Here is a 27,236-nt window from a genome sequence, read left to right on the forward strand (position 1 = left end):
CAGCCCTGCCTCCTCCATGGTGTAACTCCATCCTGGGAAACCCCAGGAGCAGGCAGATCATGGAGCCATGGGGGCACGGAGCAGTTTGGGCTGGAAAGGACCTTAAATCCCATCTCATCCCATCTCTGCCATGGCAGGGACAGCTCCCCCTGTGCCAGGCTGCTCCAGCCCCATTTATTGACAAATCCAGGGGGCAGCTCGATTGTTCTCAGAGCTGCCCACAGCAACGTGCTCTCCTGACAGATTTCCCTTCCCACAGCCCCATCTCCTATCAAAAATCACACGGCAGCTCTGTGCAAACACTCTTTTTTTCCTTTTTTCTAAGAAAGCCAAGGCAAACACGAACATTCTGGGGACATTAAAAGCCCAGTGACAGCAGCAGCTTTTGTACCAGCTCCGTTATCTCTGCTGCTAGACAAACAGCCCTTAATGAACAGACTTTCATTTCCCCTGTGCCCGTCACAGGGTGCCACCTTTGATCAAATCAGAGGGAAATAAAACAAAGAAAGGAAAAAACGCGTTGCAAAAGTGAAAAACTTTTGGGGGGTTTGCTCTGAAACCATGAACCCAGCCAGGTGTGCAGCAGTGCCTTCCCTGCCTGGATGGGGCACAGCTGTGCTGCCAAGACACAAAGCATCCCTGTCACCCTGATTTTTTAAGTTTTTCTAAGCCTTCTCATGTTTATATTTTTGTAATAAACTTCTTTCTCACACTCTTTATGTAAATAACTTATGGTTTTATATTCTTTTATGGAAGAAGAGAAATTTAACAGACTGTTGTTTGTCCAGTGTCATTGGAGAGGTGTCACTGTCACCCTCCAATCCACTGTCACTTTCAGAAATCTATAAATGTTAAGAGTCAAAAATTAAAAGTTCTCTTTTTACCATCAAAAACTGCATGTCCGTGTCGTGTTATTTCGTGTCCTATAGCAACACATCCCTGTGAGATGTGGTGGGTGTAGGAAACCCCTGTCCCTTTACACACACTCTGAAGGCCTGGACTGCATTTGGGAGTCATTAAGGGAAATGTTTCCCTCAAACACGGACAATGAAGCCTTTCCCGAGCTCTCAGGGCACTTCAGCAGGGAGCACCTTCAGCAGCAGCAATGTCAGCAATGAGGGCAGGAGGATGGACCCCCTCTGTGGCATGGTGGGCACTGTGGGGCCGTCCAGCCACGCTTGGTGTGCCATGCTTCATCTGGCGGCCAGCACGGTGTCCGTGGTGTGGTCTCTGTTGTTGGAAAGGTGAAGGAACAGGCAGGAATGAGGCTGTAGGACAGCAAACACACCCAGCTGCAGCAGGGGACAGCGAGTCAGCAGGCCTGAGTGCCTGGATGCTTCCCAGCTGAGCCTGCCCAGTCCGTGCCAGTGCAGGAAACCCAGGGGAGGCAGCTCCAGCAGAAACCAGCAGCAGGGGAGGTGCTGACGAGCCAAGCCCACGTTTCCAGAAACCCCAACACCTCCAGCTTCCCTGGAAGCCCTTGGGCAAGGCTGGCTCCTCCAGGCCTGACCGTGCTGCAGCCTTGGTGCTGCTCTCCATCCCAGAGCCGTGGCCCATCCCACAGCCATGGCCCATCCCAGAGCCATGGCACACAACAGAGCCATGGCACACCCCACAGCCATGGCACACCCCACAGCCATGGCACACCCCAGAGCCATGGCACACAACAGAGCCATAGCCCATCCCAGAGCCATGGCACACCCCAGAGCAATGGCACACCCCCACAGCCATGCCCCATCCCAGAGCCATGGCACACCCCAGAGCCATGGCACACCCCACAGCCATGGCACACCCCACAGCCATGGCACACCCCACAGCCATGGCCCACCCCAGAGCCATGGCACATCCCACAGCCATGGCACACAACAGAGCCATGCCCCATCCCAGAGCCATGGCACACCCCACAGCCATGGCACACCCCACAGCCATGGCACACCCCACAGCCATGGCCCATCCCACAGCCATGGCCCATCCCAGAGCCATGGCACACCCCACAGCCATGGCACACCCCACAGCCATGGCACACCCATCCCTGCTGTCACATCAAGCACGAGTTCTACTGTCATTACATTGCCAGGGTTCCATATTGCCAGAGTTTTGTACCTCCTTGGTGTTCCTTATAGGCATCTCCTCTAGCACTGACTCTTCCTTGTCCTCACAGCAGCCAACTGACTCCAGTTCCCCTCAACCAACCAATCCACTCTTTCATAGCACTCTTCTTGTTTGCTACAGGTGTGGCCTGTTAACATCAGGCCTGCTCCTAACCCTCAGTAATTGGCTCAGCTGCAGCCCTTCAGGGGGTAAGATTCCATTCTATGCTACCCGTGTGTACTCATGTTCCTGCAGGTCCCTGCCGGTCAGCAGCCGTGCCCCCAGGCCGGGCAGGCGCAGCCCGTGCCCGTCCCCGCGGGGCACAGCAGGCGGGCCACGCGCTCGCGGATCTGCCGCGTCCTCACGCCGTAGACGATGGGGTTGAGCATGGGCGGCACGACCACGTAGAGGTTGGCCAGCAGGATGTGCACCTGCCCGGGCACGTGGCGGCCGAAGCGGTGCGTGAGGAAGGAGAAGAAGGCGGGCACGTAGAACATGAGGATGACGCAGAGGTGGGAGCCGCAGGTGCCGAGGGCTTTGCGGCGCGCCTCGCGCGTGGGCAGGCGGAACACGGCGCGGAGGATGAGCGCGTAGGAGGCGGCGATGAGCACCACGTCCAGGCCCGAGGAGAGCAGCGCCGTGGTGAGCCCGTACCAGACGTTGGCACGGATGTCGGCGCAGGCCAGGCGCGCGACGCCCATGTGCTCGCAGTAGGTGTGGGGCATGACGTTGTGCCCGCAGTAGGGCAGGCGCTTCAGCAGGAAGATGGGCGGGCACATGATGCACAGCCCGCGGGCCACGGCGGCCGCCGCCACCTTGGCGATGGCCGAGGGCGTCAGCAGGGCCCCGTAGCGCAGCGGGGCGCACACGGCCACGTAGCGGTCGAAGGCCATGGCCAGCAGCACCGAGGACTCCACGATGAAGCTGAAGTGCGTGAAGAACATCTGCGCCATGCAGGCGTCGAAGGAGATCTCCCTGGCGCCGAACCAGAAGATGGCCAGCATCTTGGGCACGGTGGCGGTGGACAGCAGCAGGTCCGAGAGGGCCAGCATGGCCAGGAACAGGTACATGGGCTCGTGCAGGCTGCGGTCCGTGGCGATGAGGAAGAGGAGCAGCAGGTTGCTGAGCACAGCGGTGAGGTACATCAGGCAGAAGGGCACGGAGATCCAGACATGGGACTCCTCCATGCCCGGGATGCCCGTCAGCACGAAGGTGATGGGGTCGAAGCTGCTCTCGTTGAGCTCGTACATGGCGCTCCCGGGCTCAGCCCCGGCCTGACCCGGCTCTGTGCAGGAAGGAGAAGGGAGAAACAACCCCTGTGAGCCTGGCCTTGCCCGTGGCACCTGAGAGATGCTGCAAAGGAGAAGGGACAAACCACCCTGTGAGCCTGGCCTTGCCCGTGGCACCTGAGAGATGCTGCAAAGGAGAAGGGACAAACCACCCTGTGAGCCTGGCCTTGCCCGTGGCACCTGAGAGGCGCTGAAAAGCAGGACACAGGTGACAAGGCTCCTGCCTTTTGCCCCAAGGGCTGCCCTGCCTCGCTGTGCTCTCTACAAAGGATCCCGTTTCTCCTGCCATGTAGCCAGGATATTTTCTGAAAAATCCTTTCCTTAGGATTTTTTCTCCTGAGAAGCTGGGAGGCCTCAGGAACAATATGCAAACAATGGTTATCTGCTGCTGTGGAATGCAACAGGTGCATCTGGGATTGGTCTCATGTGGTTGTTTCTGATTAATGGCCAATCACAGTCAGCTGGCTCAGACTCTCTGTTCAAGACACATGCCTTTGTTATTCATTCTTTCCTTTTCTATTCTTGGCTAGCCTTCTGATGAAATCCTTTCTTCTACTCTTTTAGTATAGTTTTAATGTAATATATATCATAAAATAATAAATCAGCCTTCTGAAACATGGAGTCAGATCCTCATCTCTTCCCTCATCCTCAGACCCCTGTGAACGCTGCTCCTCTGAGGGCTGTGCGCCCCTCACACTTCTCCCTGGGAGCCCCTTGAGGCACTGCGAGGGGCTCCAGGGCCACCATGGACAGCCTGAACAGCCCCAGCCCTCCCAGCCTGGCGCTGGAGCAGAGGGAGCCCTTTCTTTTCCTCCTTTTGCTTCATTCCTTTTCCACTCCTTCATTGGGAGGGGCAGAGACATGGTGGACTGCACAGGGTGACCCCTGGACAAAGGAGTTCTGGCTGAGAGCAGAAACACCCCAGGGGACACCCTGAGTGCAGAGCTCTGCCCGGATGCTGGCCTGCAGCCCCTCCAGGCCCTGAGCTCGGTTTCCCGGCCCTGCAGCCCCTCCAGGCCCTGAGCTCGGTTTCCCTGGCCCTGCAGCCCCTCCAGGCCCTGAGCTCAGTTTCGCGGAGCCTCCAGCTTACTCAGTTCCGGGCCTGGAGCCCCTCCAGGCCCTGAGCTCGGTTTCACAGCCCTGCAGCCCCTCCAGGCCCTGAGCTCGGTTTCACAGCCCTGCAGCCCCTCCAGGCTCTCAGCTCAGTTTCCCAGCCCTGCAGCCCCTCCAGGCTCTCAGCTCAGTTTCACAGCCCTGCAGCCCCTCCAGGCTCTCAGCTCAGTTTCCCGGCCCTGCAGCCCCTCCAGGCTCTCAGCTCAGTTTCACAGCCCTGCAGCCCCTCCAGGCCCTGAGCTCAGTTTCACAGCCCTGCAGCCCTTCCAGGCTCTCAGCTCGGTTTCCCTGGCCCTGCAGCCCCTCCAGGCTCTCAGCTCAGTTTCCCAGCCCTGCAGCCCCTCCAGGCCCTGAGCTCGGTTTCCCAGCCCTGCAGCCCCTCCAGGCCCTGAGCTCGGTTTCACAGCCCTGCAGCCCCTCCAGGCTCTCAGCTCGGTTTCCAGCCCTGCAGCCCCTCCAGGCCCTCAGCTCAGTTTCCCTGGCCCTGGAGCCCCTCCAGGCTCTCAGCTCGGTTTCACAGCCCGGCAGCCCCTCCAGGCTCTCAGCTCGGTTTCCCTGGCCCTGGAGCCCCTCCAGGCCCTCAGCTCGTTTCACAGCCCTGCAGCCCCTCCAGGCCTAGCTCGGTTTCCCGGCCCTGCAGCCCCTCCAGGCTCTCAGCTCAGTTTCACAGCCCTGCAGCCCTCCAGGCTCTCAGCTCAGTTTCCCTGGCCCTGGAGCCCCTCCAGGCTCTCAGCTCGGTTTCACAGCCCGGCAGCCCCTCCAGGCTCTCAGCTCGGTTTCACAGCCCTGGAGCCCCTCCAGGCCCTGAGCTCAGTTTCACCGCCCTGCAGCCCCTCCAGGCTCTCAGCTCAGTTTCCCTGCCCGCACCCCGGGCCCTGAGCTCAGTATCACAGCCCTGCAGCCCTCAGGCTCTCAGCTCAGTTTCACAGCCCGCAGCCCCTCCAGGCCGCTCGTTTCCAGCCTGCAGCCTCCAGCTCTCACTCAGTTCCCGGGCCCTCAGCCCCTCCAGGCCCTGAGCTCAGTTTTCCCGGCTCCTGAAGCGCTGGGAGTCCCCACCTGCAAGCACTGTCCCATGACTGGTGGCCTGAGGGCATCTCTGGAGATGTGAATAATGCAGACCAGCCAAGCTGCAAATCCTCCTGCCGTGGGAAGGGCTGCGAGGAGAGGAGATCCCACCACAGCACTGCTGGGTCCGTGAGCTTCCCCCATCTCAGCCCTGTGTAAACCCCATCGCACATCAGGAAAGCTCCAGGCCAGGGCTGGGGTGGAGGAAAACCACTTGGATTCGGACCAAAGATAAACCTTTCCCTGCCTGCAGCCTGATTTGCTTTCCTCGCAAGCAGCAGGTGCCCGAGCCAGACGTGTTTGCATTTCTAAGTGCTTCCATTAAGGACTCTCAGCTCCCTGAACCAAAAGCCCACAGAAAACACGGCTCGGGCCAGAAAGGACCTTCAGCTCACAGCAAATATTTGCGCAGTCGCCTGTCCCACCCGCAGACCCGTGTCACCGGGTGGGTGGATGGAGCAGCGTGGGGCAGAGCAGGGGCTCAATCGGCCTGGGCGCATCCAGCCCGGGAGTGTGCGTGGGCTGCAGAGCAGCTCAGCGAGGCTTCCCAGCAATATGGGCACCTGCTCCTCCCGCACATTCACATCCTCAGCAGAACCGCTGCCCAGAGCCCGGGGCGGCGGAGAAGGACTCACCGGGGCGGGTCCGGATGGGGACAGGAGCCCCGCGCTGCCAGGGCTGGCTGGGTACCGCTCTCGGGCACCGATCCTTCCCCTGCACACCTCGGGAGCAGCACCAGCCCCTGCCCGGGCAGGTTTAAATCGCCGGCGCATTAACCATTAACTGCAGTTAACGCTGCCGGCGAGGCATTTCCTGCTCTCCCACATTTGCATTGCGAGGGATTTTCCTCTCTCCTGGGGCACCGGGCCGGGCTATGAGAGCTGAGCGGGAGATGGGCACAGCTGGCATCCAGGGCACCGTGGATGTCTGAGAGTTTACCCGCAGCGGGTGACAATCGTCTGTCTCCACTGCTGGAACCTCCCTGAGCATCCCCTCAAGCTGCCGGGCCCCTCCGCCCATTGGCACTGATGGACCGTCCTGATTGCAATTATCACTTATCAATGAAGATCACTGATCACATCAATGATCCACAAAATCATTATTAATCCACAGAATCCCTAACCCTAACCCCATCCCATGGGCACTGATGGACCACCGTGATTATAATTATGGGGAGGATCATTGATTAAATCAACAATCCACTAGATCATCATTAATCCACAAAATCATTAACCCTAAGATAATAATGAAAAACTCGTGACTCTTTGCAGAGCCTCGACACAGCTGGACCATGACTGGCCAATAAGTCAAAACAACTCTAATAGAGATTGCTAATAAAGATTATTCTTGAGCCTTCTGGTCCACCTGAAGATGGAGTCTTTCCTTTCCATCCCTGAGTCAGCAGTGTCAGTTCTCCTCCTCTGCAGCACGGCCAGGCCAGGGGTGCCCACAGAGCCCTGCAGATCGTGGAATCCTGGAATTGCCACACTGCCCAGCACTGCCAGGGCACCACTGACCATGCCCCCAGTGCCAGCCCTCAGGGCTCTTAAACCCCCAGGCACGGGGGCTGCATCATCCCCTCAGCCAGCCTGAACCCCCTGCACACCGTGCCTCAGTTTCCCCAGGCCTGCAGGGCTGCCCCAGTCCCCTGAGCACTGCGCCTGCCCCTGGGCCAGCCTGGGGACACAGGTGGGACAGTCCCAGCTCCAATTTCACACCCAAATCCCCCATGTCCATCCCAAATTCACCCCAAAATCCCCCAGTTCCCATACCAATGTCACACCCCAAAATCCCCCACTTCCCATCCCAAATTCACACCCAAAATCCCCCACTTCCCATCCCAAATTCACACCCAAAATCCCCAATTCCCATCCCAGTTTCACATCCAAAATCCCCAATTCCCATCCCAGTTTCACACTCTGAAATCCCCCATTTCCCATCGTTCCAGCAGCAGAGCTGATTCAGCCCCAGGGCATTCCCAACTCCCAGTTTCACACCCAAAATTCCCAATTTCACACCCAACATCCCCAATTCCCATCCCATTCACTCCCCAAATCCCCCATTTCCCATCCCAAATTCACACCCAAATTCCCCCACTTCCCATCCAGTTTGACACCCCAAAATCCCCATTCCCATCCCAATTTCACACCCAAAATCCCCCAATTCCCATCCCAATTTCACACCCCAAAATCCCCAATTCCCATCCCAATTTCACACCCAAAATCCCCCAATTCCCATCCCAAATTCACACCCAAAATCCCCCAATTCCCATCTCAATTTCACACCCCAAATCCCCCATTTCCCATCCCAGTTTCACACCCAAATTCCCCTACTTCCCATCCCAAATTCACAGCCTGAAATTCCCCACTTCCCATCCCAATTTCACACCCAAAATCCAGTTTCCATCCCAGTTTCCACTCTGAATCCTCATTCCATCGTTCCAGGACAGACCCTGATTAAGCCCCAGGCATTCCCAACCCTCCAGTTCCACACCCCAAATTGCCCCCCTTCCCATCCCAATTTCACACAATAATTAATTAAATAATGAATTTCCAGAATAACTAAATTATTAAAGTCATTGGTAATTAACTAATGAATTTATGGAATAACTAAATAAAACAACTAAACAAGTCAATAGCTAAATAAATAAATAACTAGACAATTAAGGGCCTCATGCAGAAGCAGCAGGCAATTAATTATCTAGCTAATTAATTGTTTCAATTAACTGCCCTCTCTGCCTGTGAAAAACACCAATCACTTCTTTTTAAAATTTTAAAGAGTTTAATGATAATAAAATGGTTATAAAAATAGCGATATAATTAGAGTAATAATAATTTGGACAATTTGGATTAGGGCAATATGAGACAACAGAAACAAAGAGTTACAGACAGTTCGGGTACCTATTCTGGGCAAAATAAGCCCAAAAAAGGACCCACGTTAACAGAGGATTAACCCTTAAAAACAATAACCTGTTGCATATTCATACACCTCATCCATGATGCATAAATTCCATTCAAACACAGGATTCTGGCTGGGCAGTGTCAGCTCCTTCCTCTGAATCCTGACGGCGTCTCCAGGGCTGAGTGAGGCAGGAAGAAGTTCATTTCTTCTGATTAATCCTCTGTTAACGTGGGTCCTTTTTCGGGCTTATTTTGCCCAGAAAAGGTACCCAGACTGTCTGTAACTCTTTGTTTCTATTGTCTCATATTGTCCTAATCCAAATTGTCCAAATTACTATTACCCTAATTACATTGCTACTTTTATAACCCTTTTATCACCATTAAACTTTTACAATTTTATAAAACCAAGTGACCGGCGTTTTCCACCCCCTCTGGGGCCCTGAGCCCAGCTGTGCCCCAGCCCCGCCAGGGCCACCAGGGCCCTGTCCCAGGGTCACACACACACAGGGGGTGGCAGTGGTGACACGAGGTGAGGGGGACGTGGGGGTCGCAGGGCACAGCAGGGTCAGGAATCCCCATGGAGAGTCCCTGGCTGGGGAAAGGCTGGCTCAGCACGGGCTGAGCCCACCCCAGCACACACTGTCACCAAAACGGCAAAGAATTGCATGGAATTACACATAATTACAGATGATGACGTGTAATTACCCTCCTGACCGATGCTGCGTGGCAGCTGTCCTGGCACAGGCTGGGCAGCAGCTCCCCAGAGCTCACAGAGGCAGCAATTCCACCAGGACACTCCTGGCACAGGCTGGGCAGCCACAGAAACAGCAATTCTGTGCTGGTGGTCACAGGGGTTTTGTTTGAGGGAAGAGACGAGGATCTGTCTCCATGTTTCAGAAGGCTGATTAATTATTTATAATATACATATATATTATATATATGTTTATATAATACATATATATTACATAATACAACATATTACATTAAAACTATACTAAAAGAATAGAAGAAAAGGTTTCATCAGAAGGCTTGCTAAGCTAGGAATAGAAAGGAAAGAATGGTAACAAAGGTTTGGGTCTCGGCTCTCTGTCCGAGCCAGCTGGCTGTGATTGGCCATTAATTAGAAACAACCACATGAGACCAATCACAGATGCACCTGTTGCATTCCACAGCAGCAGATAACCATTGTTTGCATTTTGTTCCTGAGGCCTCTCAGCGTCTCAGGAGGAAAAATCCCAAGGAAAGGATTTTCATCAAATGTGTCTGTGACACAATTGCACCAGGACACTCCTGGCTCCGGGCTGGGCAGCAGCTCGGAGGGAGCTCCTGCCTGGCTCGGGCTCTCCACCTGGCCAGGTGGGGTGAGGAGCTCAGCACTGGGCTGACAATGGGGCCAGGTCTGCTCTGCCCCATCTCAGGAACCCCCAGGGGCTGGGGGTGCCCTGGGAGTGGGGCTCAGACAGGGACAGGGACAGGGAACAGCCCAGGACAATGTGGGAACCCAGGACACCCCTCTGGCTGCCCTGGAGGAGTCAAACCCCTGCCAGGGGGCTCAGAGACCCTGGCACAGAGCCCAGGGCCCCCCTGTGCCTTTGGTTGAGCCCTTGGAAAAAACAATTACCAACCTTGTATGAAGGATTACAAGCCATGACAGCTGAAGTAGAATGACAGTGAATTTGTCACAGGGTGAAAATGTAGATTTTTGGGGTTTTTAGAATGGGGGTTCAGAGGGCAGATGGAGTAATCTGGGCATGCCCAGACTTTCTTCTTCTCCTTCTTGGCCTCCATCTTCTGCTGTGATGGTGGCACTTACAGATTTGTTTAGAGTAGAAGCTCACTGTCTAACATAGGTGATAGGTATTGGGAAGTTGCAGTAAATAATGTACACGTAGTTTTTAGTATAAAAGATCACACCACCCCAAGGTGGGCAGTGTGCCTCAACCCGACCTGCTGGACAGACCGTGGTGGGTCGGAGAAAGGATGTCATAAATAAGAAATAATAAACAACCTTGAGAACAAGAACAGGAAAATCCCGACTCCTTCTCTGATGGCCAGTCTGGGAAAAGGAGACCTGTGCGTATGTCAGAGTCACTGTGAGCAGCAGAAGTCCTGAGAGGAGCTGGCCCAGGGACACCAAAGAGCCCAGGGAGCCGGAGCTGACCCAGGCAGGTGACACAGGGACACCAAGCTGTGCTCAGGCCCCTGGGCAGGGCTGGCACACCCTGAGAAGCCCAATGGAGCCCACAGGGCCCCCATTGGTTTTACCTGTTCCCTCAGGTGAGGGAATGGTCCAAGCACATCCTCCCTTTGGATGGGGGCAGCTCCTCACCTGCCCTGCTCCTTGCAGGGGCACAGCAGCCCTGGCAGCACCCCCAGCCCTGCTGGGCACAGTGCCCACCTGGGGATGCCACAGCTGCCACGCGGGGTGGCATGTCTCTGGCAAAGCCACCGATCTCCTCAGGACACTGGCCACCTCCTCAGGACATCTGCCATCTCTTGAGGACATTTCCCACCTCCTCAGGACACTGGCCATCTCTCCAGGACATTTCCCATCTCCTCAGGACACTGGCTATCTCTCCAGGACATCTGTCCAACTCCTCAGCACATCTGTCCATCTCCCAGCACCCTTGGCAGCAGCTCCTTTTCACGGGTTTAGATCTGGTGTCTCCTGTCTCCAGTGCCACCCCTGCTCTGTCCCTGGCAGTCCCCGAGGGTCCCTGGGGGTCCCAGGTCCCCTCCCTGCCCCGTTCAGGTCCCTCGCAGGATCCATCACTCTGTGTCTGATGCCACACGGACCCTGGCACTGCTGCCGGCACTCCTGGAGCTGGAACATCGCACAGGGCAGGAGAGGGAGCAGGACAAACAGCCTGGGGACATTCTGGGGAGTGAGGGAGCCTGGCTGGCCATGGGCCATGGCGTGGAGTGGGGCAGGGCAGGACAGCCACAGCCCAGGTGGGGACAGGGATTTGCAGCCCCAGGAGGAGCCCAGCACATTGGCACTGCCATTGCCACTGCCCCGGGCAAAGGAACAGCCAGCAGCTCCTGGGGCATGGATCAGCCAGGCTGGCTCTGCTGTGCCAGGCTCTCTGGGACCACAGGTTGTACCAGGCTGGCTGTGCTGTGCCAGGCTGGCTCTCCCATGCCAGGCAGGTCTCCAGGGACATGGATTGTGCCAGGCTGGCTCTGCTGTGCCAGAGCACCCTCCGGTCCCCACAGTCCCAAAGGCAGCAGTTCCTGCTCTGCAGCAAAGCAGGAAAGGACAAAGCGCCCCACTCCTGCCACAGGAAGGGGTTGGTCCCTTGCTTGTGAGAAGGTGAAACCCAGGAGTGGGGAAATGGGGGAGCCCAAGGGGACACAGATCACTCCCCTCACCACTGCTGGGAGCTGCTTCCCTGAAAAACCCAAATCCAGCAGCTCTGAGCATGTCCTGAGGGTTTAGGAGGGATTAGGAGGGATTAAGAGGGAAAGCTTTTAGCATGAGCTGTGCCTGTGCCAGTCCTGGGGTGCAGCAGGGCCCCACAGCTCCCAGCAGGGGTGACACAGCCCACCCCCAGCTCAGACCCCCGCTAAAATCACCGTTTGGGGTTAAAACCAGCCTGCTGGGGTAATTCACAGGGGAGGCGCATTAGCCAGGCAAATCTGCTTAAGGGTGTGCAGGAGGAGGACTAATCACTCTGGGATGAAGGCTTGGGATAATCTCCCAAAGAGCAAATAATTGGGGATTGAGGTGTGGGGGATGCAGGCTGTGCTGTGTCCTGGCCCTGGGGGAACTGTGGGGGCAAACAGCACAAAAACAGCAAAAACAGTAAAAACAGCACAAACCCTCAGTGCTGCAGGGCTCCTGGGGCTCACCTGGACCAGCCCTGGATCCCCCTGGGAATGGGCACTGCAGTTTGGGAATTGTGTCACACACTGACACACGGGGGTCCCAGAGACCCAGCACCACCAGGGCAGCCCCAGACAGGCTGCTGGGAATGGGATGGGAGAGGTGTGGACAGGAGGGATGGTCCAACACCAGAGGTGTGGGCCCACGGACAACACAAGGCTGCACAGCACCACTCACCTGGCTCTGACTCAGGTAAAGGTGTCCCTGGGGCTCATTCCCAGCATCCCCAAGGCCCCAGAGAAAAACCCCAGTGGCATTTGGCCCCGGGATGGGTCAGCCCAGGGCAGCTGAGGGCACAGAGCTGCCACAGCCCTGCCACAGCAATCACCACTAATGAGGTATGCACAAGGCCAGTGCACCCCTGGCACCTGGGGATGAGCCCCAGGGCACCCCTGGCACACCGGGGGATGAGCCCCAGGGCACCCCTGGCACCTCCTGGCACTGAACACCAGTAGGAACCCCCCAGCCAGGTGGAAACTCTCCTGTTTGTACCTGGACCAGGTCCCTGGTCCTGCACTGCTCCCTGATTTCCAGGGCACAGTCCCGTGGTTCTGGCAGGACCAGGAACGTAGGCATGGATGCCACCAAGCCCCAGAAATCTGAATTTGCTGGAAATTGTGTGAACTTACCTCAAACACTGAGCTTTCCTTCAGGAGTCTGAGCAGGAAGAGTGGCTCCAGCTCCACCCTGGAGCCGCAGCACCAGCCCACAGCCAAAGGTGTGGGGCTCACCTGGAGCAGGTGAGGTGGCCAGAGGTCCTGGAATCAGTTTGGGCTGAGGGACCTTTAAGGCTCACCCAGTTCTACCCCCTGCATGGGCAGGGACAGTGTGCTTCAGGTCCTGTCCAACCTGGCCTTGGACACTTCAACGTGAAGGTGACACCGCCAGAGCTGGCCCCAGGTGCTGCCACCAGTGCTGAACCCCTCATTCCTGCTGAGGAGGACCCTCAGGGCCTGTCCCTGTCACCACCAGGTCACTCCACACTCTCATTATTACCAAACCCACACCCAGCACCTGCTGCAGCGGCACTGGGAAGGCAGACACAGCCCAGAACAAACCACACTGACCTGGGGCACAGCAGGGGACAAGAGCAGCTGCAGTGTCCCCTTGCGCTGTGACCTGTGCCCAGCAGCGCACACCTGAGCCCACACGTCACCGGTCCCAGGCTGCACCACACACAAGTCATTCAGCTCACACACAGGGGGTTCCACCTTCCCAACATTTATTGCTCCCACAGGTGTCAGAACTTCTGGAACTGTTTCTTGGTGCCTGCAGCCTTGGTCACCTTGAGCACGTTGAAGCGCACGGTCTTGCTGAGGGGGCGGCACTCGCCCACCGTCACGATGTCCCCGATCTGCACGTCCCTGCAATGACACCCGGGGGGTCAGGGAGCTCCTGGGGCTCACCAGGCCCCCAGAGCCTCCTCCTGGCACAGCCGGTGCCTGGAACCTGCCCCTGGTTCAGTGGATGCCAGAGGCATTGTCAGCAGCCCCTCAGCCAGGGCACTCTGCAGACCATCGTGAGATTGAACATCATGACCTGTGGGCAGGCTCCAGGAGGACAGGCTGTGTCCCTGGAGGTGTGGGGACAGCCCAGGGCCAGCACGCACCTGAAGCAGGGGGACAGGTGCACGGACATGTTCTTGTGGCGCTTCTCGAAGCGGTTGTACTTGCGGATGTAGTGCAGGTAATCGCGGCGGATGACGATGGTGCGCTGCATCTTCATCTTGGTCACCACACCTGCAACAGGGGACACACACCCGAGGGGCTGCAAGGGCACTGCCAGGCTCCCCGTGCCACCTGGCAGCAACAGGCACCAGCTCCAGGAGCCTCCCCTTGTTCGCCGGCCCTCAGTGCCAGCCCACAGCCCTCCTGTTTCTGTTACAAACCCCACCATGGCTCTTCTCCAAACCCTTCTGACCCACCTGCTAACGCTCCCCACTCCACGTGCCCTCAGCACACCTGGTCCTGTCACAGCATCAGTACAGCCTTGTGGCAGTGTCGTCATGCCCACACGGGCTCGGCAGACCATCGTGAGATTGCCATCATTTGCGGCTCCAGGACCAGGACAGGCTGCAGGGCCCGCGGGGTGGGTTACCTTGGCTACCTGCCCCACACCTGCCCCGGCACTCCTCTGGGGAGGCTCCAGCTCACCTGAGAGAATGCGGCCCCGGATGGAGACGTTGCCCGTGAAGGGACACTTTTTGTCGATGTAGGTGCCCTCGATGGCCTGCAGAGACAGGTGAGTGTCAGGTGGGCACACACAGCCCGTGTGCCACCAGAGCCCAGAGAGCACTCACACACAGGTGGGGAAAAGCCAGCAGAGGCCTTGAGTCTAAGCAGCACTGCCAAGGCCACCACCGACCCATCCCAAAACACCACAGCCCCCAGCCCAGGCCCCTCACCTCCTTGGGGGTCTTGAAGCCCAGCCCCACATTGCGGTAGTAGCGGGGCAACTTCTCCTTGCCTCCCTCGCCCAGAAGCACCCGCTTCTTGTTCTGGAAGATCGTCGGCTGCTTCTGGTAGGCACGTTCCGTCTGTGGGAGGGGGAAAAACGGGGGATCAGCACCGGGGGGAGCCGGGCACCGGGACCCCCGCAAGAGGAACTCAGCACCGAGAGTGAGCCCGGCCCCGAGCCACCGAGACCCCACAAAACCCCAGAGCCCCCGCATCCTTCCCCCCAGCCCCGGGACACCGGATCCTCTGCCCTCCCCAAATCTCGGGGCAGCGAGGCCCGTCCCGAGCTCCGGGCACGGAACGCTCTGCTCCATCGCTCCCCTGTCCCGGGACACGGCCCCTCCCCGCGATGGGTAAAGCCCAGGGCACGGAGGTTTCCGCTACCCCGGAACCCCGGAGCGCGGCAGTCTCTGTGCTCCCCCGCCACCCCGGAGCACCGAGAGCCGCCCCCGCCGCCCCCTCCCCAAACCCCGGCCCACTGAGACACCCCCCGGCCTCGCCGGCTCCGGGATTCCGGCTCCCTTCGCTCCACCGACCCCGGGGAACGGGTCCCCCGCGGGGAACGGGTCTGCACACCGAGATCCCCCACAGCTTCCCTCATCATCCTCCCCACGCCCTTAAGGACCCGAGCGGCCCTCCCGCACGCCGCCCCTCCCCGGTCCGGGCCGCCTCCCCCGCGCCTCCCACCACCGCTGGGCCGGTAGCACCCCCTGAGGGTCCCCCCGGGGCTGTCCCGGGCAGTGCCGGGCTATCCCGGGGCTATCCCGGGCCTGTCCCGGGCCTGTCCCGCGGGCCCCGCGCAGCGCCCACCTGCGTGTCCGCCATCTTGGCGAGCGCGGCCGGAAAGAGGCCGCGGAGCGCGCGGGGCGCGGGTTAACCCGGGGCGGGGCCAGGGGCAGGAAGTGACGTCACGCAGCCGGGGTGCCGCGGCGAGGCCGGAAAGGCGGGAACGGGCCCGGAATTCCTGAGGGGAGCGGGAACGGAGCGGCCCCGAGAGCCCCGGCTGTGCCCTCCGTGTGCCGCCTCCAGGGGACACCTGCAGGGATGGGCACTGCAAACCTCCCCGGGCAGCCCCTGCCAAGGCCTGAGCTCCCTTTCCATGGGCAAATTGCTGCTGCTGTCCCAGCTGAGCGTGCCCTGGCCCAGCCTGAGGCCGCTCCCTCTGCTCCTGTCCCTGTTCCCTGCGAGCAGAGCCCGACCCCCCCGGCTGTGCCCTCCTGGCAGGGCCTTGTGCAGAGCCACGAGGGCCCCTGAGCCTCCTTTGCTCCAGCCCCAGCCCCTTCCAGCTCCTCAGGGATTCTGCAGCCCCTTCCAGCTCCTCAGGGATTCTGCAGCCCCTTCCCAGCTCCTCAGGAAATCTCCACCTCTGCCTTGGACAGGCTCCAGCCCCTCCCTGTCCTTCCTGAACTGATGGATCCGGCCCTCGAGGTGTGGCCTCAGCAGTGCCGGCACTGGGCGCTTCCCTGCCTTGCTCCTGCACTGTCTCTGCTACAGACAGGACCTCACGTGGGGCGAAACCCCCAAGAGGTGAGTGGGACTTGGTCACAGATGGACTGGCAGTTGTGAAAAGGCTCGGCTGCAGGGCTTGAACTGCAGCTAACGCAGGCAGCACCCCCAGGTTCTGGCCCGAGCTGGCTCCATGTCCCTTTGCTGGCTGGCTGACACTGCACACTGCTAGGACAAGGCTGGATACAGCTCACCCCATCTGCCCGGAGCACCCGTGCAGCTGGACAAAAGCTGAAGACACTGACTGCAATAAACACGTGAACTACTGAAATCCAGACATTGTGCAGTCCCTGTTCCCACAGGTCACAGCCAGGGGGTGTTTGGGACACAGAATGGAACTATGGCCCAGAGGGCTTGGTGCACCCAGAACCCTCAGGAGACCCCACCACTGGGGCTCCATCCCCTTCAACCTCATTCCATCCCACCCCATCCTCATCCTCCTCATCCCTATCCCATCCCAAGCATCAGCATCTCCACCCTCACCCCAGGAACAGTGGGAAACCTCTGTGTGAGGGCCATGAAGGGGTCCTGGGGGTGTCCCCAGGGGTTGGTGCTGGATGGGAACTGCACGGGCACCTGGGGGCGAGGGCACCCCACACCTGGGGGACCAGTGCTGGCACCTGCTCCACAAGCCGCCTGCTGTCCCTGACAGTCACAGCCTCAGCCAGGGCCCATGGCTGCCCACAGGCCCCCAGAGCCCCCAGAGCCGAGGGGGGAGCAGACAGGGCTGTCCCAGGCCAGCAGCAGGACAGTCACCCCACCGTGCAGGGGGCCCTGGCTGACCCCCACGCTGAGCGCCGCACAGAGCCCCGGGGAGGCGCTGCCCTCAATCAGACCCTTTATTGCCAAGGGTTTACACAGCACAGACACACAGCCCTCCCCATGCACAGCCCGCCCAGCCCAGCCCCGGGGCTTGCATAGAGAGCGGCCGGCCGGCGGGGCCGAGGGGGCAGAGCCAGCCCGCCCCGCGCCCCCCGCCCTGCGAGCCCCGGGGCTCCCCAGGGTCCTGCCCTGCTCCCCCGGCGGCGGCGGGGCCGGCCAAGGTGCGGCCCGGCCCGGCCCCGCGCCGCCCCAATAAATTAAAAAGGTCCGGGTTAAAAAGGGGGCTCACTCCTCGGGGGGCTCGGTGAGGAACGGCGAGGTGACGGCGTGGGCCTGGGCGATGGCGGCCAGCTCCTTGAGGAACTCGCTGAAGATGACGGCGCAGTAGACGGCGTTGCGCACTCGCAGGGCCTCGCCGTGCCGCGCCGGGGGTCCCAGGGGGTGCAGCCCCCCGTCCCGCAGCCCCTGCAGCGCCAGCTGCGCCGCCTGCCGCGCCCGCGTCGGGCTGTTGGCGTGCCGCAGCAGCAGCTCCCCCAGGGACGGCTTCCGGCTGCGGGCTGGGGGCACAGGGGGTCAGGGATATGGGCTGGGGGCACAGGGGCACCCAACAGAGCCCCCAGCCCATTCCCCAGCACAGCCCCCAGCCCAGACCCCAGGGACAGCTCGTGGCTGTGCACATACACAGGGGATGGCACCCACACCCCAGCACAGCCCCCAGCCCGGGCACACAGCCCCCAGTGCAGCCCCCGGCCTGGGCACACAACCCCCAGTGCAGCCCCAGCCGGCACACAACCCCAGTGCAGCTCCCGGCCTGGGCACCAGACCCCAGTGCAGCCCCAGCCATTCCCCAGGACAGCTCGTGGCGTGCACACACACAGGGATGGCACCCACACCCCAGCACAGCCCCAGCCGGGGCACACAACCCCCAGTGCAGTCCCCGGTCCCCAGTTTAGCCCCCAGCCTGGACCCCAGCCCAGACCCCAGGGACAGCTCGTGGCTGTGCACACACACAGGATGGCACCCAGACCCCAGTGCAGCCCTCAGCTCCCCCACACCACCTCCAACCCTCCTTATCACACAACACAACCCCCAGGCCCCCTCCCCAGTCCCTGAATAGACCCCTCACCCCCCCACACACACCAGACTCCCAAAACAACCCCCAGCCCACCCCACCAGCCACCAACCAGCCCCTTGCACAATGCAGCCTGTTGTGCAGACCCCAGCCCTGCCATGCAGCCCTCACCCCCTGCACAACACACAGGGCAGCCCCCAGCTCCTTGTTTAACACAGTGTACAGCCCCCAGCCCCATATGTCAGTCCCAGCTGTCTGCAGACCCCAGCCCACAGCCATGTCCTCACCCAGGGTGTCGGTGCGCCGCAGGGCCGGGACAGCCCCCCAGGCAGACCCCAGCCCCCCAGGCAGCCCCCAGCCCCCAGGTAGACCCCAGCCGCCCAGGCAGACCCCAGCCCCATGCAGACCCCAGCCCCCAGGCAGACCCAGCCCCCCAGTAGACCCCAGCCGCCAGGCAGACCCAGCCCCCAGTAGACCCAGCCGCCCAGGCAGACCCCAGCCCCCAGGCAGACCCCAGCCCCATGCAGACCCAGCCCCCCAGGCAGACCCCAGCCCCCCAGGTAGACCCCAGCCGCCAGGCAGACCCAGCCCCCCAGGTAGACCCCAGCCGCCCAGGCAGACCCCAGCCCCCAGGCAGACCCCAGCCCCCATGCAGACCCCAGCCCCCAGGCAGACCCCAGCCCCCCAGGTAGACCCCAGCCGCCCAGGCAGACCCCAGCCCCCATGCAGACCCCAGCCCCCAAGCAGCCCCAGCCCACAGCCATGTCCTTACCCAGGGTGTCGGTGCGCCGCAGGGCCGGGACAGCCCCCAGCCCCCCAAGCAGACCCCAGCCCCCAGGCAGACCCCAGCCCCCCAGGCAGCCCCCAGCCCCCAGGCAGACCCCAGCCCCCCAGGCAGACCCCAGCCCCCAGCCATGTCCTCACCCAGGGTGTCGGTGCGCCGCAGGGCCGGGACAGCCCCGGGCCCCTCGGCCCAGTCCAGCCGCCCCCGGGCAATCAGGTACTTCTTGGCCTTGAAGAGCAGCGCTGGGAAATCCTCTTGAGTGGCAGCAAAGCTCTCGATCTTGTTCTTCACCGAGCCCAGCACCTGCAGGACCACAGCACGGGGGTCCCCACAGGAACAGGGGTCCCCATCAGATGGGGTGTTCCCTTCAGCACAGGGTACCCCAACGGGAATGGGGGGGGTCTCTGCAGTAACAGGGGATCCAGAGGGGGTTCCAGCCATGGGGGACATGGGGCAGGGATGGGCTGGGCAGCACAGGGCGAACTCAGCAACCTTGGGGTTAAAAAGGGTTAAAAGCCGTTCCAACACCCTCCCATGACTCGGTGAGGGCAGGGGCTCCCCAGGGGCCATACCTGGAGCAGGGACTTGACGCTGGGCTGGAAGACCATGTTGGTGTTGAGCAGGAAGGAGCGCAGCAGCGGCTGGGGGTAGCAGGCCAGCTGGGCCACCAGCCCGGTCAGCAGGAAGTTGACATAGAGCGAGTTGTGGGGCATGTTCTCCAGCTTCCCGAAGAGCACCGACACGAAGGGGCCTGGGGACACGGCGGGGTCAGGCAGGGCCCGCGGGGAGCCGGGACCCTCGCCGTGCCCCCGTGCCCACCTGTGAAGGGCTGGCTGGGGGGCGGCCCCACCGCCCGCGGCGGGCTGGCCACCACCTGCGCCAGGGGGTCCGGGGGCCGCGGCGGCGCCCGCCCGGTGCCCGCGTCCCCCTCGGGCAGCGCGGCGAAGCTGGCGAAGGCCTCCTCCTCCTCGTGGGACAGCGGCGGCTCGGGGGGCTCCGTGGGGGCGGCCGGGGCGCCCCCCACGCCCCCGTTCTGCATCTCGGCCTCGATCTCCCGCAGCTCCTCGGTGAAGGTCTCGATGGAGACGCCGGCGCCCGGCGGCTCGGCGGGCACGCGGGCCAGCAGCTCCTCCAGCAGCGAGTCCACCGAGGGCAGGGGCTCCCAGCCGGGCGGCCGCGCCCCAGCGGCCCCGTTCGGAGCGCCCCCGCCGCCCTCCCCCTCGCCCTGCGGGCTGCGGCGCACCTTCTTCACCGCCACGTCCCCCTCGGGCCGCCCCGGCTCGGCCGCCCCGTGCGCCCCGTTCAGCAGCGCCCCCCCCTCGCGGGGCTCGGGGCCGGGCCCCCCCGCCCGCGGCTCGTCGTCCCCCAGGGCCCCCCCCGGCGCCTCCCGCGCCCCCTCCTCGGGCAGCCCCCGCTTCTTAGTCCGTGGCGTGGGGGGCCCGGGGGGCCGGCCCGGGGGGCTGTCGGGCTCGGGGGCGCGCGGCTCCTCGCCGTCGTAGGGCGCCGACCAGACGCGGCAGGCCCAGGCGCAGCGGTCGATGCTGTGCCGCGCGTCCCGCAGGTACTCCAGGTAGTTCCTGTCCAACTCGGCCACCTCGTCCCGGGGCCCGGGCCGGGCCGGGCTGCCCGCGGGGGGCCCGGGCGAGCGGGGGGCCGCGGCCTCGGCGGGCGCCGCGCTGCTGGCCTGGCGCATGAAGAACGACAGGCGCGACGGCGTCGACGGCTTCGGGGCCGGGGGGGCGTCGGCGCCGGGGCTGCCGTGGCCTGCGGGGGACACGGGGCAGCACCAGGGTCAGCACGGGGGTGAGGACCGGGAGTCAACAGCAGGCTGGGGCTGGGGGAATGCCAGGTGCCACAGGGGTGGTGGCACAAGGCTCAGCACTGAGCTGGCGGAGGAACGACGTCCCAGCGGCTGCAGAGGTGGCACAGGAGAGCCCAGTGCCAGGACAGGCTCGGGTATGTGGGGGGATGGCATGGCACGGCACTTTGGCAGGATGGGGTGGGATGGGGCTCAAGCTGCCACAGGAATGGCACCAGGGGCTCAGCGCTGAGCTGGGACAGAGTCCAAGGGGACAGCAAGGCAGAGCTCAGCAATGGGATAGGATGGGCCATGGTTTGAGGGGGCCATAGGGATGGCACAGCTGGGACTATCAACAAGCTGGAGCAGGGGCAGGTTACAAGGGGCCATGGAGACCCCAGGAGAGGGACCCACATCAAGCCAGGAGGGGGATGGGGTCTAAGGGGCCACAGGGATAGCATGGGGACAGCTCAGTGCCAGGAGTCTGAGGGGCTGCAGGGACCCTGGGAGAGGGCCCAGGGCTGGTACAGCGTCCAAGGGGCCATGGGGAGGCTGTGGGGGGCTCTGAGGGCCGCAGTGGCGTACCCCTGGCCCGGGCGGGGGGCTCCTCGTCCCGGTCGCGGGGCGGCGGGGGGCTCTCGGGCCGGCAGCAGCGCGGGATCAGGGACAGGAACTTGGCCGCTGTCTTCCCGTAGATGTCCAGGTCCCGCACCGCCCGCTTCTGGCTCAGCATCACGTGGCTGCAGGGCAGCAGGTACCTGTGGGCAGGTGGCACAGGGCAGCTGCAGGGGACACACGGGGACCCTGCACAGGACCCCAGCCCCTTCACAGTGGGACAGATGATGTGGCTGCCTCACATCTGCATGCACACCTGGGACAACTCCCCAGGCCCATCCCCGAGGAGCCCCAGAGTGGGCCAGCAGCAGGTGACCTCACCCCTCACCTGAGCACCAGCTGCAGCATCACATCCTCGCAGTTGAGGCTGAGCAGCGTCCGGAAGAGGCTCAGGGACACCATGCACAGCTGGGGACAGTGCAGGGTGTCAGAGGGGCAGCAGAGCGGGCAGGGGGCAGTGCCACCCACCCCATGGCAGGACAGGGGAAGGGGATGGGAATGGCACAGGGATGAGGACACTGGGGATGGGATAAGGATGATGACAGGGTGCTGGGGGGCCGAGGGGGCACGGGGCTCACCCGGGAGTTGCTGTTGATGCGGCCCACCAGCGTGTCCAGGATGGTGGTGTTGTCGTGCCGGTGCAGCAGCACGAAGCGCAGGAAGGTTTTCAGCAGCGCCGTCTCGCTGACGCTGCGCAGGAACAGGTCCAGGTACGCCGTGCTCGCAATCATCTCCTCCACCGAGGTCTGCACGAGGGGCACGGGCAGCTGGGGACGGGCACCACGGGGCCCTGCCCACCCGCAGGGGCAGTGGCACGGGCAGGAGACCCCCATCCCACCCCTGTTGCCGGGGGCCCCTCACCTTGTGCAGCGCCGGCCCCATGACGGGCACAAGGAACCCGTTGTGGACGTAATCCACCAACTGCTTCTGCACCAGCGGGTGGGCGACCTGAGGGGCCGCAGGGGGGTCAGGCAGCCCCTGTGGGGCTGGGAGCCCCTCTCGCAGCCCCTCGCAGCCCCTCAGCCCCACCTGGATGACGGCGTTGCAGAACTCGAGCGAGTTCATGAAGAGCACGAGGGAGGAGACGCCGATCCAGTCCTCGCGCCGCAGGAAGTGCCAGTCGTCCCCTCGCACCTCGATCTTGCGGGGCAGGGAGGAGTAGAGGGCGCTCAGGCCCGTGGCCAGCACCTGGAACACATGTGCTCTGCTGCCCCGCAGCCCTCCCCAAAGCCCAGGCGCCCGCCCCACAGACCTGCCCCACTGCAGCGCTCCAGGCAGGGCAGCTGGGCTGGGCCCTGCATCCACCACTGCACTGGGCCCTCCACCATCCCCAAGCCTCCCATCACCACCAAGTCCCCCCATCATCTCCAAGCACCCTGCTCCCAGGCCCCTCATCCCCAAGCCCTCCATCATCTCCAGGCTACTCTGTCACCTCCAAGCCCCCCATCACTTGCACACCTTCCATCACCCCCAGACCCTCCATCATCTCCAAGCACTCTATCCCAAAGCTCTCCACCATTTGCAACCTCTCCATCACCCAGCTTCCATCATTCCCAAGTCCCTCATAATCCCCAGCCTGGCCCCCCACCATCCCCAGGCCAGGGCAGGACTTTTCCCTCCAGGCCTGTTCATGGCTCTTGCCCAACCCTGTGCCAGCAGTGCAGGATCCCAGCACAGTCCTGGGGAGGGCACATCACCCTGGGAAGGGGAACGCTGCCCCAAGGAGGGGAACGCTGCCCTGAGCAGGGGAACACTGCCCCACAGGGAGGGGAACGCTGCCCCAGGAGGGGGAGGCTGCTCCAGGAGGAGGGGAACGCTGCCCCACGAGGAGGGGAATGCTGCCCCAGGGAGGGGAACGCTGCCCCACGGGAAGGGGAACGCTGCCCATAGAGGGGAACGCTGCCCCAGGGAAGGGAACAATGCTGCCCCAGGAGGATCCATACCGGGCAGAAGTAGGAGTTGTCGGTGATGGACTGGGCCACGGCGCGGTTGCTGGCCGACATGGCCATGATGAGCAGCAGCGCGTCCCGTGCCTGCTGGCCCCGCGCGCCCTCGTGGTGGATGAAGGGGATGAGGAGCGAGAAGATGATGAGGTTGGCGGGGCCCTGGTCCGTGTGGCTGTGGAAGAAGAGCTCCAGGATGGCGGGCTCGCGCGCCACGGAGACGCAGAGCTGGTTGAGCAGCAGCACCAGGCTGTTCTCCAGCGGGGCCGAGGCGGGCTCGGCGCACACGCTCAGCAGGCGCAGCAGCGGCGTCAGCACCGGCTTGTGCCGCAGCAGGGGCTGCCGGGCCTGGCTGATCAGCATCTCGTACAGCTTCAGCTGCTCCACCTGCACACGGGCACAGCACAGGTACAGAGACCACCCGGGCCTGCTGCTCCTCCAGCACAACCCAGCCCACTCAGCCTCGGCCCCAGGTGCCACATCCACGTGGCTGTGAAACCCCCCAGGGCTGGGGATCCCAGCAGTGCCCTGCGCCATCTGGGACAGGGCTGCAGGGAATTCCTTCCATGAGGAATTTCCTCCAGCACCACAGAGTTTTCAGGATGGCTCGGGCAGTCTCAACCCCAACCCAACCTGAACTTGCCATGGGACAGTGCCCTACGCTTGGCCTGGCTGACCCTCAACCCAGCACCTTCACCCTTGGGATCCAGCCTGCCCCAAGGTCCCCAGAAACCCCCAGCAGTGCAGAGCCCTCTGCTCCCCTCACTCAGACCTTCCTCTCCTCGGTGAAGTCGCCCTGCAGATGCCAGCAGAGGAGCCGCTCCAGCAGGTTCTCAGCAGCCACAAACTCCAGGATGGGCCCGCAGGCCATGTCCCCGTCGCCCTGTGCCCTGTCCTTGTCTCCGTCCCCCCAGGGCCGGTCCTCAGCCAGCAGGTTCAGCATCTGGTAGGTGTTGTTGCGGACGGCGCTGAGGTCATCGGGGGCCGGTTTGCTCCCGCGCCGCTCCAGGATCCGCAGCACCTGTGGGAGGGAGAGGGGCAGCAGCGGGCCCCGGGGGCCGCAGGGTCGGGGATCCTGGCCGCCCCCAGCCCCGCTCACCTGTGCCCAGTGGTTCTTGAAGACCATGAGGCAGGTCTCGGGGTCGGCGGTGACGGGGGGCTGCAGGCTGGCGCTGCGGGGGGCTCGCTGCCCGCCCGCCCGTGGGGTCAGCTTGCTCAGCCAGCTCATCCTCTCCATGGGCACGGGGTCACGCGCGGCACCGGGGCGCCCCAGCCGGGCTGCACGCGGCCTGGCACCACCGCGGGGGCACGGGGCAGCGGGCGGGGGGCCAGGGGCCTCTCTCCATGCTGCTGCCAGCGGGCTGCAGGGACAGGGGCGTCAGAGCCCGGCCCAACCATGGCCAGCCCAACCATGGCCAGCCCGACCTCACCCGGCCCAACCACGGCCAGCCCAACCATGGCCAGCCCAACGACAGCCCGCCCAACCTCACCGGCCGACCAGCAGCCAACCTCACCAGCCACCACGCCAGCCCGACCTCACCGCCAACCTCACCCAGCCACCTCACCCGGCCGACCACGGCCAGCCAACCTCACCAGCCGACCACGGCCAGCCCAACCACGGCCAGCCCAACCTCACCCGGCCCAACCATGGCCAGCCCGACCTCACCCGGCCCAACCACAGCCAGCCCAACGACAGCCAGCCCAACCTCACCCAGCCCGACCTCACCCAGCCCGACCTCACCCAGCCCAACCATGGCCAGCCCAACCTCACCCGGCCCAACCTCACCCGGCCCAACCTCACCCGGCCCAACCACAGCCAGCAGCAGGGAGGGAGGCAGAAAGGGGAAGAGGAGGGAAACCAGGAAGGAAGGAAGTCAGGAGGAAAGGAAGGCAATCGAGAGGAAAGGCAGGCAGCAGGGACAGCAGTGGGAACTGGGCCGGGCAAGCGTGCCGGAGCAGTGGTGGCTGCAGGACTCTGGATCCCAGCCCTGCTCACGCCCAGGACTGGACTTTAAACTAGGAACCGGCCCAGCATGGGTGTGGGGCGTGCCCAGCAGCCACGGGGACACCAGGACAGCTGGGACAGCTGCCCACCCCCATGCTCAGCAGCACCCACGGCAGCGCTGCCAGGATATTTATAGTGCCCATGCCCCAGCACCAGCACTGCCACCGCAGGCACCAGCACGGCACTGAGCACCAGAGCCACAGCCCCGGTGTGCCGGGGGCACACAGACACCACAGAGACACCAGAGGGGCCCCCCACTTCCCCACCAGCTCGTGGGGAGGGCAGTGGCTTTGAGAGGCAGTGCCACAGCCCTTACACGGCGCTTGGGGAAGTGAAAGAGCCATTAAAGACGCCCCAAACCACAGAGGCAGGAAGGGAAAGTGGCTGAAGCTGGGGCAGTGGGACACAGCACAGGCAGGGCCTGTCTATTTATACCCCGCTCAGCCCGTCCCACCCACAGCCAGCGCTCGTGTGGCTGCTAAAGTTAGAGCCACTGACTGCCAGGGCAGTGCCAGCCCTGCCACCAGCACTGCAGCCCTGCAGGAACAGCGGCAAAGGCCACAGTGTGGTGTCCCTGCGCAGGGACCCGTGTGACACACGGCCAGAGCTGTGCTGCAGGGACAGGGACAGCAGCTGCCACCACTCCTGTCCTGTACCAGTGCCCCTCACCCCAGCCTGGCTGTGCCTGTCACATGCCAAAGCACCCAGCCACTGGGGCACAGCACAGGGCCGTGGCACCACCCCAGTGTCACCCCAGTGTCACCAGGACAGGCTGAGGTGGGAGAGCACTGCCCAGGCAGCAAGTACCCAGAGCACTGGGGCTGATCAGGTGCCACCAGGGCAGGGACAGGGCCACTGCAGGCAGGACACTGAGGGCACAGGGACACCAGGTGCCACCAGGGCAGGGACAGGGCCACCGGGGCACGGCCACCACGGGCAGAGAATGGCTCCCAGTGCCAGGAGGTTGTGGGTGATGAGCGCCGGCCTGTCCGGTGCACCCGGGAACCGAGGCACCGTGCGGGGGTCACCGAGGGGCCGCCAGGGCGGTGCGGGTGAGGCGAGGGGCTCTCACAGCCCCGGGCCGCGGTTCCCCGGCCCGCGGAAGGCGCTGCTCACTCGGGCATCCTCAGTCCCGGAGCCGCGGAGCACCGGCACCATGGCAGAAACCGGGACGCCCTCGGGCTCCGGGGTCACCCGTAGCGCGGCCCCTGCATGCCGCGGGGCCGGGCCGCCTACCTGGGTCAAGGTCGCGGCGGTCCCGTCCCGTCAGCGCCGCACCTGCGGAGGGCACAGGAGGCGTCGGGCGCGGGGCCGGGACCCCGGGACCCCCCGGGACCCCCGGGCACTCCGCGGGCCTCCGCGGGACGGGGCCCCCCGCCCCTGGGCACTGCGGCCCGCCCAGACCCGTCCCCGCCGCGGCCCCTCGCCCTCGACACCGCCCGGGCCGGGCCGGTCCCTCCGGCCCCGCGCGGCCAAGGGCGGGCGGCGGCCCGGGCACCCCGGCACCGCGGCACAAGGGCGGCTGGACCTGCCCCGCGGCCCGCCCCGCTCCCCGCACTCCCCCTCCCGCTGTCCGCGCTCGCCGCGTCCCCATCGCCGGTGCTCCGGCGCCCCCCGGCCGCTCCCGGTCCGCGCGGCGCCGCCGCTCACCGCCCGCCCCCGCCACGGGCCCCGCGCTCCCGACGCCATCTTCCCGCCGCGCCCGACGCACCGCGCGCGCGGCCACGCCCACCTCTGCACGGAGGCACGCCCACCGCGGCACGGGGACACGCCTACATCCCTCGGTGGGCGTGGTCTCTCCGTGAAAGCCCGAGCGCTCATTGGCTAGACCGTGAGTGGGGCGGGGCCGGGGCGCGTGGGAGCCGGGACCCGGGATCAGGGACGGGCGGTA

General features: G+C 63.2%; 3 protein-coding genes and 2 non-coding genes across 5 annotated transcripts; all 5 read right to left on the minus strand.

Moving 5' to 3' along the window:
• Positions 1–2,079: 2,079 nt before the first annotated feature.
• LOC135457430 (olfactory receptor 52B2-like) lies at positions 2,080–3,341 on the minus strand. Its single transcript, XM_064732400.1, has one exon. It carries the CDS (start codon positions 3,339–3,341, stop codon positions 2,358–2,360), a length of 984 nt encoding a protein of 327 aa, XP_064588470.1. The 3' UTR covers positions 2,080–2,357.
• A 10,208-nt stretch (positions 3,342–13,549) lies between these two features.
• RPS11 (ribosomal protein S11) lies at positions 13,550–15,766 on the minus strand. The gene is made up of 5 exons (XM_064704874.1): positions 15,611–15,766; positions 14,749–14,880; positions 14,498–14,573; positions 13,954–14,083; positions 13,550–13,708 (listed from the first exon to the last, which is right to left on the minus strand). The coding sequence occupies exons 1-5, from the start codon at positions 15,623–15,625 to the stop codon at positions 13,585–13,587; spliced, it is 477 nt and encodes a 158-aa protein (XP_064560944.1). The 5' UTR covers positions 15,626–15,766; the 3' UTR covers positions 13,550–13,584.
• Positions 13,796–13,885, minus strand: LOC135455880 (small nucleolar RNA SNORD35). Its single transcript, XR_010442413.1, has one exon. It is a non-coding gene; the product is annotated as a small nucleolar RNA SNORD35 (small nucleolar RNA).
• LOC135455873 (small nucleolar RNA SNORD35) lies at positions 14,314–14,397 on the minus strand. The gene has a single exon (XR_010442412.1). It is a non-coding gene; the product is annotated as a small nucleolar RNA SNORD35 (small nucleolar RNA).
• Positions 15,767–17,127: 1,361 nt separating the features above from the next.
• On the minus strand, positions 17,128–27,069 carry FHIP1B (FHF complex subunit HOOK interacting protein 1B). Its single transcript, XM_064704861.1, has 14 exons — positions 26,996–27,069; positions 26,582–26,623; positions 24,440–24,701; positions 24,113–24,361; positions 23,341–23,727; positions 22,427–22,585; positions 22,259–22,345; positions 21,976–22,143; positions 21,726–21,805; positions 21,368–21,540; positions 19,804–20,748; positions 19,557–19,735; positions 19,125–19,287; positions 17,128–17,685 (listed from the first exon to the last, which is right to left on the minus strand). Exons 3-14 carry the CDS (start codon positions 24,575–24,577, stop codon positions 17,414–17,416), a joined length of 3,000 nt encoding a protein of 999 aa, XP_064560931.1. The 5' UTR covers positions 24,578–24,701; positions 26,582–26,623; positions 26,996–27,069; the 3' UTR covers positions 17,128–17,413.
• Positions 27,070–27,236: the final 167 nt, after the last annotated feature.

The sequence above is a fragment of the Zonotrichia leucophrys genome, chromosome 1, assembly GCF_028769735.1.
Source record: "Zonotrichia leucophrys gambelii isolate GWCS_2022_RI chromosome 1, RI_Zleu_2.0, whole genome shotgun sequence".
Taxonomy (NCBI): Eukaryota; Metazoa; Chordata; class Aves; order Passeriformes; family Passerellidae; genus Zonotrichia; species Zonotrichia leucophrys.